The sequence below is a fragment of the Haliotis asinina genome, chromosome 16, assembly GCF_037392515.1.
Source record: "Haliotis asinina isolate JCU_RB_2024 chromosome 16, JCU_Hal_asi_v2, whole genome shotgun sequence".
In the NCBI taxonomy this organism is placed as follows: Eukaryota; Metazoa; Mollusca; class Gastropoda; order Lepetellida; family Haliotidae; genus Haliotis; species Haliotis asinina.
In genome coordinates, this window is record NC_090295.1 from 42,221,732 (window position 1) to 42,235,742 (window position 14,011).

The following is a 14,011-nucleotide window of genomic DNA, read 5'->3' on the forward strand; positions in this document are numbered from 1 at the left end:
CAGTTCTTGTGACAGAAAACTATCTGTATAGAGTGAGTGAGGTTAGCCACACGCAGCAATACTCCAGCTATGTATAATCGAGTCTGGACCAGATAATCCAGTGATCAACAGCGTGAGCATCGATCTGCGCAATTGGGAACCGATGACATGTGCAAAGTCAGCGAGCATGATCACCCGATCCCGTTAGTCGCCTCTTACGACAAGCAAAGTCACCTTTTACGGCAAGCATGGGTTGCTGAAGGCCTATTCGACCCGGACCTTCATGGGTCTATCTGTATAGAAGGGAGATTATTAAAAATACTCCATACGTTTAAAATAGCATTAATTTCATTGGTGGTACTTTGGTTCGGTTGTATGAAATATTGCCTTTGCGAATTTTCTTTTCACTGTCCACAAAATGTCAGTATAGCGAGATGTTACAGGTCCAGAAATCAGCTTAACACCTCTGTTGCAGTTTGATCCGAAAAAAACACCTCTTTAAAGATAAAAACATAAACAGAGCTAATAAACCGAAACTATATTTGTCAACCATTCCTTTCTAACAACTGAAGTTCAAATGCAATTTACGTACTGATGTATATAAGCCCCTGTGACTACACTTCACCATGCCGATACAGAAATGGCTCCATCTTCCAGCACTCACTTAAAAAATCCTGAGCTGAAAATAGATACGTTTTCTCCTCAACTTCCTACAGTACAGGACTGACATCATCAGGGATATCAGGCAAGTACATAGCACCAACGCAGTGGTTTCTTTGTTTGTTCTTAACGCCGCACACAGCAATGCTCCAGCAACCTGACAGCGACCATGATCGGCTCAGCGTTGATCTAATTCAATGCAATAAAGCAGTTTGGTTCCATTTTCCTGATTTTGCACAATTTTCAGAAAGTAAAATCACAAGCATGAGCAGCCTTGGTATTCGATGTTCTGTTGGTCTGTCTCCCGGACTTCATTATCAGATGCATGTGACTCCATGCCGTAGTTACTTGCACGTGCATGATGACAATCACTGGATTGTCTGGTAATCGACACGACTGTTACTATCAGCCTCTGTACAGACAGAATGGACCAAAGCGGCATTAAACAAGTGATTGTACTTTCTTACAGGCTATTTGTTTTTGAATTAGTAGTATGTTTGCATTAAAAACATACAGAGGAATTTCACTTTAAACAAAAAAATACGAATAAAGTGAAATGAAGATTGCGAATCCTCATAATTTTACCGTGCCAAATGAACATTTAAATATCAGAATTCAGCTTATGGTAGAAGTTGGTTAACAGACGATCATAGTTCAAATCGCTGTTATTGGTTTGTATTACAATTGGGAAAGTTGTAGTTGGAAACAAATGCATGTGCGGTACGTGATGAGCGTTAACTCGACCAACCCCACCTGTTTTCGGTGTTTCCTTGAATGTGCATACCCCATGGAATACAAAACAACAACTAATGATCGTGTATTAAACAGCTTTTAGAAGCCGCAATCCTAAGGTATAGTTACATGCCAAAAGGTCATTTTCTCAGCACAAATGTATCTTTGGAATGCTATACTCCTAACCGTAAAGCAAAATTAATTATATTTGAGAACCGAGGAGTATACATGTATATAAGAGACATTTGGTGGAAAAATTCAAAGTTTAGAACAAACAGTAAATATTTGAATGGAAACTTTTTACCACGTATAGACAAATCTAGTGTGGATTATTAAAGCTCATTGTGTGAGAAAATACCAAACCAAGATATGTCGGAGTTAAAACATTGACCGACTTTCCCTGAAAACTCCACAGTTTCGATGCGTATAGATGGAGTGTGTATGGTCCGGTATTAAAGATACGCTGAACATTGTACTCAGTGGCTCAAATTATAATGCCTCCCACGTTTCTGGTTTCGTTCACTTAAGGAAAAGTTTGTGGATATATATGTGCGCCATGTCTAACTCACCAAGTTATTTGCAAAAGTGACATGTAATGTATGAAAAGCTAATATTTCATTCCTTTTAAAAAATATCATTTGTATATTATACGACGTGCACCATACCAATGTATAATACTAATCTTAGTTGCCTTGTAAGAAATAGCATCAATTCACAAGTTGCTCGCCTTTTGCGCTTTGGTCAATTTTGGATGAGATTTCATAGTCATCCATTATCTCCTGAGACAGCCGAGACTGCCCTCAACCTTTGCATGCTATCGAAGGTCTCAAACTCCGGCAACAAAACCCATGTAGATGGCAGAGGAGTGTGATTTTCTCATGCATAACAATGTTAATAAATTTTGAGTGAATGAAATTGCCAGATCACCACCCCAAACAAATAACACCTTTAAAGAATGTATTAAGCTCCAAACAATGACAGAAATGTTATCGAAGACGAACTTCATGTACTCCTTATATAGGTGTAAATGTTTTTCTGATTTATGGTTAACATATATTTAGAAATATTTCACTGATTTTGATCCAGATGCCAATCATATTAACATTATGAAAACAAAACAAACGACACAGTATTTTCCTGTATTATGTATTTCCATTAGAAATGTTCCTTACACAGCATGTGCACTAAACTGTCAATATCAGATGCAAATGGTTGTATGATGGGCCTGTGGTCTTTTACTGATTAAACCTGTCTGTCTGTCCAAACAATAATACCGATGCGACGTAAAACTGAACAGTTAGTACTATAGAGCATACAGTAGAGAAATCAACGAAGTGTCGTATAAGTGCGGAAGAAATAGAGTTATCTACCCCTGGCTTCTGTCGCAACAAATACTCCCCACCTGGATAATATTATATGTTATCACCTGGTATAGTCGAACTCTAGTAGTGTTTGAACACGATATAAGGACTGTGTCAAATTGTCAGTTTTGAAGATATGAATGATCCATAAGTAAAGGATTTGTTTACTTTGATTTTTAGCGTAGATCTAATCGTCTTATGTCCGAGACGGAAGTGAGGTTGATCATTGACATTGATGTGTCACAATCGACAGGTAATGCCGAAATTAGACAGAAATTCAGAATGTCACAATCATTTAGACATCACTTGAACATCACTTGAACATCACTACCTACAAAGTAGACTGCTCTCTTCGTCAAACAATTTCATCTGGCCATGGCGGACACCATATCTAAAGTTCCCAGAAGCTCAACAGATAACATTTTCAGCACTCACCAGAAGTTTTATGTCCGTAAGTTATCGAAATGTTGGTAATAGTTTCAGTATGCGAAACAGCCACTGACTCGGTAGCTCGCGGCTAGTAAAAGTCCAACCGGGCCATAAAATCTCCACAGTCACTGGATCGACCGCCTAGTGCACTTTTATGGGATCGTTTCGTAAATCTATCACTCTCCTAGGCTTATTAAGTTACAATACATTTTTAATCAATGCAAGATTGATCTGATAAAAATGTTTATGGTATAAGCATCTTAATGGTGAAACCCGTTTCTGCATTCATATTTCGGGCTAGTGAATTATGTTGTGAGCTGGTAACTCTAAGGCATAGCTAGCCTCGCACACTGAATGGTTTGAGAGTCTTTCAGATTTGAACAACACGTCTATCTGTAAACATTCTTCTATGATGTCAACATCTGCATGACATCTTTTATGTACATTGATTTTGTACATGACATGCCAGGGGGTCACTTACTTTGTACAGAAATTTTAGGGAGGTCACTCACATTGTGCCTGATTCTCCATTAAATCATCATCACCCCCCTAGCCATGAGTTATGAACTGCCCCTTAAAGGAAGTCATTTTAGGTGAAAATTTACTAAATAAAAAAAATTTAATAAGATTTCAAAGCTCATTCTCCATTGTTTAACAGAGCTTAACAAGTATCTAATCAGGTACTTATCAGGTACTTTCTTGTTTTTTGCTCAGAGCCATAACCAGATAGCAGTTAGATTTAACTACACCATTGTGGGTACAGTTGTTGAGAATGCTGTAAATTTGCCCAAAGTACTGGGCCTATGTTCGTCAACCAGCTGTGAATGGGCACCTTGTAAGGAGGGGAAATCCTCATTAACTCAGTGCGCCTAGTGGCTCCAACAGTTGTATGAACCCCAGGGAGTTGAGATTAGTACTACAGAGGGAAAATCTCTTTGTGAAGTGGACACCGGCCTGTGTCAGATTACATGACCCTTGGTAATCCTGCTGTAGTTGTATATTGTTGATTAATCCTAGTACAATGCCTGTATTGGACTATTTCTGCTGACTTCAGTGAATATTGACAAGTCTGTGAGCCCCCAGTACCTCAAGGAGTACATGTGTCTAGATCCCAGCATCCAGGTGTACATACATGTAGACAAGCATGGCAAGTCCAAGGAATGTGGAGAAGTGGTGGTGCCCAAGACCCTCACAAAAGAGGTGTTACAGATGGACAGAATGTAAGTGAATGTTGAATCACCTCCAACTTGTTTTGAAAATTAATTTGCATTCAAATATACTGACTTTATTAGATAATGTTGGATGGGAGGAAAAGTGTGATAGAAGCATTTTCCTTGTTTGTATTTACCACAAATAATGTAAAAAATTGTTGAACTGAAACACTGAGGCAAGTGGAACTGTTTACCTGGCAACATATTCAGATAACTCTCTGAAGAACCAAAAACAATTCTGGAAACTGTTTCTGCTCCAGTTTTTTTCTCCAGTCAATTACTATAACATGTATATCGAAAAACAACATAAAAGGACAGGAATGAGTCTTTAAGACATGCTCAACATAATGCACACAAATTATCGCACATTCACTACATGTCTTGAACTTGTTGTAAGGTATCTATCTTCTTCAGGTTACTCAAGGGAAAGGAGTTATCAGTCCAAAAGCCAGAGAATATGCAGAGAGTCATCACATCAAAATGGATAAAGAATGAGGAAGGGACAGTGTTTTGTCGTTCTGAATGTGTTGAGTCCGTGGTCGCAATGTCAAAACAGAAGAGAGAGTTAATGTACCCCATGATAGATGCAGGTGCTTATCTTGTTGATGAGGGTTTCACTGCAAAGAAGGACGTCAGTGAGGTCATCAAACGAGCTTTCCTATCTGGTATGTTTGTTAAAATATAGTAGACACCATTGTAGAAATGCTGACATTTTTTATTGAAGATTTATCTGGGGACTATAGTAACCCCCAGAAACTTCAATGGACATGTTCTTCTTAATGTTGAGCTCTCTAAATACTCTGTTTACTCCTAATAGTCTCCTAAAGCACAATGTTTATTCCTAATAGTCTCCTTAAGCACAATGTTTATTCCTAATAGTCTCCTTAAGCACAATGTTTATTCCTAATAGTCTCCTTAAGCACAGTGTTTATTCCTAATAGTCTCCTTAAGCACAATGTTTATTCCTATTATGGTCTCTCTGAATTATTATTGCTCACTCTTGTGGTGACCTCTGTATATCAGTTTTTGTAAAACAAAAAGTTACTAGGATTTCAGGAAGGGATGCCACAATACATCGATACATCAATACCTTTTTAAAGACAATACAGTTATCGATATATTCAAAACCGTACCAATAGTTAGTTTTAAAAGTATTGATTTTAAATGTTTTTATGTATCATTTACATTTGGGAATTGGATCATGTTTTTTGATGTTATGAGAGTTATAACTGATTTTTTTTTCATGCATGTTGGAAATTAGAACTTTTCAATCTCTGAGAATCAAAATTCATAATATTAATGTTCAAAATGTAATTCAGATTACATAAGAATACTGTGAAAAAAGGTATCATGATACACTTTGAATAGTGACATGAGTATTGTGATATGTGTCGATTCGTGAAACTTATGTATTGTGACATTCCTAATTTTTTAGTGTAATGTTTTTGTGATTTTTTGTTAAATTTGCTAAATGGCTTCATTTGACTGCAATCGCCAGCACCTGAAGGGATGGTATAAATCCATCAAGGGTACTGGTACTTGTAGGTAGCCTAGGTACTGGAAGTCCCCAGGGTCCTTATTATGGTGATCTACCATAATTGCAGTTGTTGGCGATCTTTAGCTGTGTTTTATATTGTTTTGTCTTCTGTAATTAAGATGTGTTAGCTTTATTCTCATATTTGCTATGCTAGTCAACAGGTTTTACTCTTCAGAACGTTTTCATTGTTATTGTAAAAATTGTTTTTGTCACGATATGGCTTAGATATTGCCAATGTGACATTAAATATTAGCTCACTCACTGTATCAAATTTTCAGGTGGTTCCGTCACAAAATATAAATCTTAATACAGTTTGAAGTGCACAATGTTTATAACCTTGTTCTCTTTAGTGTTCTTTATCAACTATCTTTCTAAATGGTTTGTGATTGATACATGTGGCTGTTTTACTAGTATTTGTCTACTTCATCAAAGATAGTCACTTGTTTGACTCCTCCATCAAAGATAGTTGCTTGTTTGACTCCTCCATCAAAGATAGTCACTTGTTTGACTTCTCATGAAAGAGAGTCACTTGTTGGACTCCTCCATCAAAGACAATTATTTGTTGCTAACTCTATCACAATCTCATGTTTACTGTTTTGACAAGATGGACATTGTGTTTCAGGCGTGGAGAAGATTGTGGTGAAGACGCTGACACTGAGACAGGCCACGAAGGCACAGGCCCTGGCTGACAGCTTCCCTGGGATCATCTACTTCACAGCGGGTGAGTGTTGTCAAGGGCCACTTTACATTCATCTCAGGCCCTGAACAGGAATCAGAAATATTCTGACAACGTCTTCATTGCAGTGTAACAAGACCATGAATCAATGAATGAAGTTGAAATGACAATATTGGAGATACCTCTTTGGTTGTTCTCTTTATGATGGCTGGTTTATTGAAATTAAGTTTTGAAACATTTGGTTGATAGCTGAAATCAAGTTTGACCATGCTATTCAATATACTCACAATGTATGTTTGGCTCAATAAACATCTCTGACACTGCCATGAATAAGAAGAAGTCTAGACAAATTGGAAATTTCAAATGAAATGTATGCCAGACTTTGCATTGAGTTTAAGATATCCACAGATGTGTTCGCGGATGATGAAGATGTGTTATCTTCATTTAGAAAACTGATCAAAGTTACCATGATAATTATTTTTTAAGTTGAGCTGTTACTTTGATGAATGTGTGTCCATGTCAAAATTTAAACAAAATTATATACATCTTAGAAAATCAGATTTAAATAAATGTACAGCCAGTTGGGTTTTTTTCCGAAAAGGTTGATGTGGAAGGATTGTTGATTATGTGGTCATTAGTGAAATGATATTTGTAAATGCTTAATTGTTGATTGTGTATCCTTGAGGAAACTTAAAGAAAACTATATACATCTTAGATTTAAAGAAATATACAGCCAGTTGTTCTTTTCATAAAGGGGATTGATTTGGAGGGATGGTTGATTATGTGGTCATTAGTGAAATGATGTTTGTAAATACGTACAAGGCATCCATCCAAATAAAGAGAGCTCATGGAAAGGGGAGACAACTCTACAGCAACTACGCAACCTCCTGTCTCACCCTCAGTGTGTAGCCCTGGGTGAAATTGGGCCGGGAAAGGCTGAAACAGATACTCAGAGGGAGATATTCATAGAACAGGTGAGACAGTCGGGTTATATGATGAGAATAGTGTCTGTTGTGTGTAGTGTCGTATGACAGGTGGTGTGACAGGTGATTTAGTGTTGTGTGACAGCTGATGAAATGTTGTGTGTTAGGTGATGTATTGTTGCATGACAGGTGATGTGTTTTGTGATAGGTGATGTAGTGTTGTGTGGTAAGTGATGCAGTGCTATGAGACAGGAAATATAGTGTTGTGTAACAGATGATGGGTGATATATGATGTAGTGTTGTTTGTGATTTCAACAGGTGAAACTGGCATGTGACATGGCCATGCCCCTGGCGTTAAATGACAGGTGATGTAGTGTTGTGTGACATTTTCACAGGTGAAATTGGCATGTGACATGGACATGCCCCTGGTGTTGTGTGACACGAGTAAGCTGGAGACAACACAGACGATCCTCTCAGAGTTCAAGGACAAACTACCGCCAGTTTGTATTAGTGGAGACACACTCACATCGACAGACCTGAAGGCATACTACGATATGGGTTTCTACATCTCCTTGACAGGTAACACATCTCTTTGACAGGTAACACATCTCCTTATCAGGTAACACATCTCCTTGACAGGTAACATATCTCTTAAAAAGGTAAAACATCTCTTTGACAGGTAATACACCTTTCGACAAGTAAGACACCTCTTTGACAGGTAACACATTTCTTTGACAGGTAACACACCTCTTTGACAGGTAAGACATCTCCCTTACATATAACACACCTCTTTGACTGGTAACACACCTCCTTGACCAGTAAAATACCTCTTTGACAAGTCAAGCATCTCCTTGACAGGTAACAAGTCTCCTTGATTGGGGACACACCTTTTCCACAAGTAAGACACTTCTTGGTCAGTTAACATGTTTCCTTGACCAGTAAAACACCTCTTTGACAAATAACATATCTCCTTGACAGGTAACAAATCTCCTTGACTGGTAACACACCTTTTTGACAGTTCAGACACCTCTGTGACAGGTAACATATCTCTTTGACAGGTAGCACATCTCCTTGACACCTCTTTGACAGGTAATACATCTCTTTGACAGCTAACACACCTCTTTGACAGGTAAGACACGTCTTTGACAGGTAACAAATCTTGACAGGTAGCACATCTCTTTGACAGATAACACATCTTGACAGGTAGCACATCTCTTTGACAATGTTAAGCACAAGGTATCAAACACACTTCTACCATTTGAAAGTATTAGCACACAGAGTCCACTATGTAACTTTCAGAAAGGAAATAGTATTCTGTTTTTTCTTCAGAGAGCGATGTTTTGTAGGAATGTTTCATTTGGAATATTATGTCTCCTTTTTCAAGGATATGCCTGGACAAGTCCATATAAAGACTGTCCAAGAGATTGGCTTAGCAGTCTGTCACATGATGAAGACACAACACGGCTACTCCTGGCCAGCGAGGCTCCTGGAAAGTTCCCAGAGTTCATCAGCAAGTACACTGGTTCACTTAAATTTCAACATCGAGCATTGTACAAAGATGATTGTTCAAACTTGTCAGAGGACAGCTCGAAGTTGACAATGAAGTATTGTTGTAAGCGGAATGAGCCAATCAGTGCACACAGCATCTTGGAGTTGGCATCAGGCAGAGTTCAGCGGACTCCAAAACACCTTTCAGAAATGGTCAGACAAAATACGTATACATTCTATAGATTTACTGAAAAGACTAACAGGAAGTTGATGAAATGTTCTGAAGAAACAGATGATGAGGTGCAGGAAGTGACCCCTGAGATTGTTGACCTCCAGTCAGACATGAGGAAGATGTATGTGTTTCCAGGACTTCCATTCATCCTTGGTATACTCGTGGTTATCATCTTGTTAACCTTCCAGTATGTTTGGAACTGGACAGTGTGAGTGAGTGAGTGAGAAGATGCAGTTATTACTACTGTGTAGGGTATGTCAGCTACATCACTCATTCCAAGTGTGTGCAGGCAGGCAGACAGGTTTGGATGTGGGTGGATGGGGTTTAGGGTGTGTGGGTGGTGTTTAGGGTGTATGGGTGGTGTTTAGGGTGTGTGGATGGTGTTTAGGGTGTGTGGATGGGTTGTTGCATGGATGGAGTAATCAGGTCATAGAATCAGAATCAGAATCAGAATTCATATCCTCAATCATGGAATTGTGATGTGCTGAAGTGATGCAACTCTCACACAGTGACCTGCTTTACAACTGTGATAGATGAACCATTGTTTGTGCATGCAAAGTATTCTGATTGTCGAATCCTTGTTGGTTCATACAAGCCATTGTTACAGTTGAACTGCATACAAAAAGCATTGTTATTGTTAAACAAAGTTGGTACACACAGACCACTGCCACAGTTGAACTGTAGTTGGTACATACAGACCACTGCCTCAGTTGAACTGTAGTTGGTACACACAGACCATTGCCACAGTTGAACTGTAGTTGGTACATACAGACCACTGCCACAGTTGAACTGTAGTTGGTACACACAGACCATTGCCACAGTTGAACTGTAGTTGGTACATACAGACCACTGCCTCAGTTGAACTGTAGTTGGTACATACAGACTACTGCCACAGTTGAACTGTAGTTGGTACATACAAAGTATTGTCATACCTGAACTATAGTTGATACTTAGAGATGATTGTGACAATTGAACCAGTGTTGGTACATACAAACCATTGGCACTGTTGAACTAAGTTGGTACATACAGTCCATTGTCATAGTTGAACTATTGTTGGTACATATATACCATAATTGGTACTTACAGACCATTGTCACAGTTGAACTGTAGTTGGTACTTACAAACCATTGTCATAGTTGAATTATGGTAAGTGCATATATACAAATCATTGGTACATTCAAACCAGTATCACAGTTAAACCATTGCTGGTACAGAGATTCACAAACTCATATGACTGAGTGATTGAATGAGTGAATGTGTGAGTGAGTTGGGGGATATCAGAAACGGGCTTCACACCCATGTGGGGAATTGAAGGTGGCCTTACAGACGACCACTGGGCTGCACCTTTCTCACAAATGAACCATGGATTGTTGTTGCAAATGAAAATACTTCATGAACTATTTTCAAGGACTTATAAGATAAGTTTTGATTGACCTTGTGTTTTTGTTTTTGTGTAAATGCTTGCAAGTGTATAATGTATACATACCAGTGGAATAAAGTAGTTGTGCACTATTTGATGTTATACCATTCCTTAATACAAACAGACAATAGATGATTTGTTGTGTTCCTTAAATCACTCTTTTATTGTTGACAGGATGATATTGAAATCTGTATGGGTTGACTCTTGGCATCGTGACGCCCTGTGTTAGATGTGGTGTGCAGTCAGTTCACAAATGTAATACATTGTATCATGGATACTGAGTCAAAAAGGAAACTAGACAAAATGTAATTTTTGAAATTAAAGAATAATTTTTCTCCGATGATACCTCAATGTATCCGAAATAGGATCCACTCCCTTTCGACTCTTGAAAAACGTTAGCAAAACCCACTCAGACCCACCCATTCGTCGTGCAAATGACGCTGGTGCCAAATCAGGTTTTGGCATGTGCAGTCGATCATGAGATCATCTCATCGAAGTTTTCTTCATTTTCACGTGTTTGCATTTGCCTCAAGAATTGAGAAAAACACTTTTAAGCCACAGTTCTAACAGTTTCTTAAATGCCACGATTGTTAAATGTGCAACGTTGGCATGTTGCAAGTGGGAAGATCAGTTATTGACGTCGCAAGAGCAATGGGATGCAACCGTTGTAGTGTGTATGACTTGTCACCTTTGTGACGGATTTCTGCCAGCTACACGAACCAGGGCTGAGATGTTTAGAGGTCAACTGTCCTCACAGACCATTCGAAATCGGTTGCGGACTGCCAGTCTCCATTCTCGACATCCTTATCGTGGGCCAATATTGACGCCGTTTCATCATCAACGTCTGCAGTTGCCCAACGTCACCTCCAATTGACCCCGAGAGTCTGGAATCGAGTCGTCTTTAGCGATGAATCCAGGTTTACCCTCAGATTCGCGGACGGCAGGCATAGGGTCTGTAGACGACGTCGTGAACGGTATGCTCAGTGTTGTGTACAGGAAGTCGACAGATTCGGGGGTGGAAGTTGCATGGTGTGGGGTGGTTTCTGTGGGAACAACTGTTCCCCACTTCTGGTCATCCGTGAAAACCTCACAGCTGCTGCATACCGCGACCAATGTGCTCACCCCTGAACTCGTTCCTTTCATGGCGGCTCATGGCCCAGATGTTGACACGAAATTTCCTTCAAAACGCTGGAATCAACGTCATGGACTGGCCATCGAGGTCCCCTGACCTTAATCAAATAGAGCACGTTTGGGATGCATTTGGGAGGAGGCTTCGTGGTCTTAGGAACCAACCTCAGAATTTGCATGAACTTTTGCACTGCCTTACACGAGCAGTGGCGCAGAATCCCCAACCACATGTTCACAAGCATCAGGCAGTCGATGAGGAGACGGTGTATGGCAGTGGTGAATGCCCGGGGCGGCCATACACAATATTGAACCGAGAAGTTTCGGATTTTTGACATTCTGTATACCCGTGTTTTGGAACGGCAGTGTAGCCTAATGGAACTGATTGTGGCACCGTAAGTGTATCGAGTACATCAAACAGATCTCAGCAATGAAATAATAACAATTTAACCATCTTACTATTTCTTGTTCTTTCATAGTGCCCTGAAGAAAGAATGTGAAGTTTCTTTTTTGACTAAGTATATGTCCACCATTTGCGTTGATGCATGCTTGACAACAAGCTTAAGGGCGCATTGACGACACTAAAAGATTGAAGTAAGCTGTTCCATTTCTGAACCAGTGTTTGTCCTTATTCAGCGATGATTATGCAGGTACATTAAACAGTTTCACTTATCTGTTGCTGTTACTTCCGATAACAGCACTTTTAATGAACTGAAACATATTTGCAAACCATGCCGTTTCAAGCACCGACGTCCAGTTTGACATGCTTATTATCCCCTGCCGCGCGTTTAGCGCGAATTGGGGGGTGTAAAATTAGGCTCCATGCGTCTGTCCGTCCGTCCGTCCTTACGTACGTACGTACGAAATGGAATATCTTATAATAAGAACCAATCACTAGATTCTTTTCATATATGGTATCTAGGTTCTAGATAGTAAAAGTCAGGTCTCAGTCAGGTTTGGTGACCTTTACCTACAAGGGAACTTGAACCTTTTACCCTTGTCAGCGAGATATCTCAAGAACCATTCCCACAATTTTCTTCATTTTCAACCCCGAACTTTTTCGACGGAAGGTCGATTTTGGTGACCTTCACTTGATTTTCAAGGTCATGGCGAGTCTTTGAAGATGTCAGCATGTTAACCTGCATATTTAGCTTGTCAGCGAGATACCTCAAGAAGCGTTCTCGGGATGTTCTTTATCATCACCAAGCTTAATCTTGGTAAGGCGCTTAATCTACTACATTCATTTTCATTACTTTTTAAGAGTAATTTGATAATTTGCGGCGGGGGATTATGTCACCTTAGTGACAATGCTTGTATATAACTATACTTCACTATGCAGATTACAGACATGGCTCCATCTACCAACACACGTACCTGACTAATATTCCGCTAAGTGAGTCTGAGAGTCAACAGGAGCTAGCGTAGCTACCATTATATAAAATACGCTCGGGCCTGCACATGGTTGTTGCAAGAAATGGCACGACCTCAAAACTATCGAAATATTAACCTTTGCATCCTATCGGGCTTACACGAAAACATGGCTTGCTACGCGCCTGTGCAATATCATGGCGGGGACCGATGTCACTTAAAAATATTTGAACTGAAATAGATACATACTCCCGATAACGATTATGTACAGTTATTGAATTGACTCATCATCACACATATCTGCATGACCAATACACATGTATAGCACCAATCAATAGTTTGTTCCAGCTTCTTACCAAAGGTGGATCCAGAGACGGTGCACACACACACACACACACACACACACACACACACACACACACACACACACACACTTTCTGTATAGTGGGACGCCTCCCCTCATGCCGCTCACCCCTTCTCAAAGAGGTGTATCCCTTTGCATATGACGACTGTCTGTTAGTAATCGACTCTGCTTCGATGACTTTTCGGCTTCATTTGTCTTTCTGTTTTCGTTTTTTTTCTTCCATGAATAACATTTCCAGAAAGAGTAACCACAAGAATCAGAAGAGCTGACATGCTCTTAAGTTGTATAACTTGAACCCAAACCTCTATTTTTCACATGTCTAAAATATGTTCAAAACAATTTAATCGAGCTCTTGTGCTCAGAAGGTCTGGTTCCAGCATTTCATTGTCAGCACGTGATCCATCACTGGATTGTCTGGTACTTCTACCCGAATATGACAGACTGCCTTAGCAAGTTGGAATATTAATGAAAGAATTATGCCAGCACCAACGGTACATGCCAGAACG

The 14,011-nt window shown here is 39.6% G+C and overlaps 1 protein-coding gene across 1 annotated transcript; it reads left to right on the top strand.

The window, feature by feature from the left end:
- The first annotated feature begins 2,725 nt into the window (after positions 1-2,725).
- On the top strand, positions 2,726-10,740 carry LOC137268226 (3'-5' ssDNA/RNA exonuclease TatD-like). Its single transcript, XM_067802764.1, has 7 exons — positions 2,726-3,183; positions 4,216-4,381; positions 4,787-5,037; positions 6,532-6,630; positions 7,408-7,559; positions 7,904-8,087; positions 8,893-10,740. Exons 1-7 carry the CDS (start codon positions 3,108-3,110, stop codon positions 9,438-9,440), a joined length of 1,476 nt encoding a protein of 491 aa, XP_067658865.1. The 5' UTR covers positions 2,726-3,107; the 3' UTR covers positions 9,441-10,740.
- The last annotated feature ends 3,271 nt before the right edge of the window (positions 10,741-14,011 follow it).

Excerpts from the sequence above, each read along its gene's own strand:
- LOC137268226 (XM_067802764.1), top strand. The coding sequence starts at position 3,108 with ATGGCGGACACCATATCTAAAGTTCCCAGAAGCTCAACAGATAACATT. Across the intron at positions 5,038-6,531 it reads CAAACGAGCTTTCCTATCTG|GCGTGGAGAAGATTGTGGTG; the intron begins GTATGTTTGTTA and ends ATTGTGTTTCAG. Across the intron at positions 8,088-8,892 it reads TTTCTACATCTCCTTGACAG|GATATGCCTGGACAAGTCCA; the intron begins GTAACACATCTC and ends TCCTTTTTCAAG.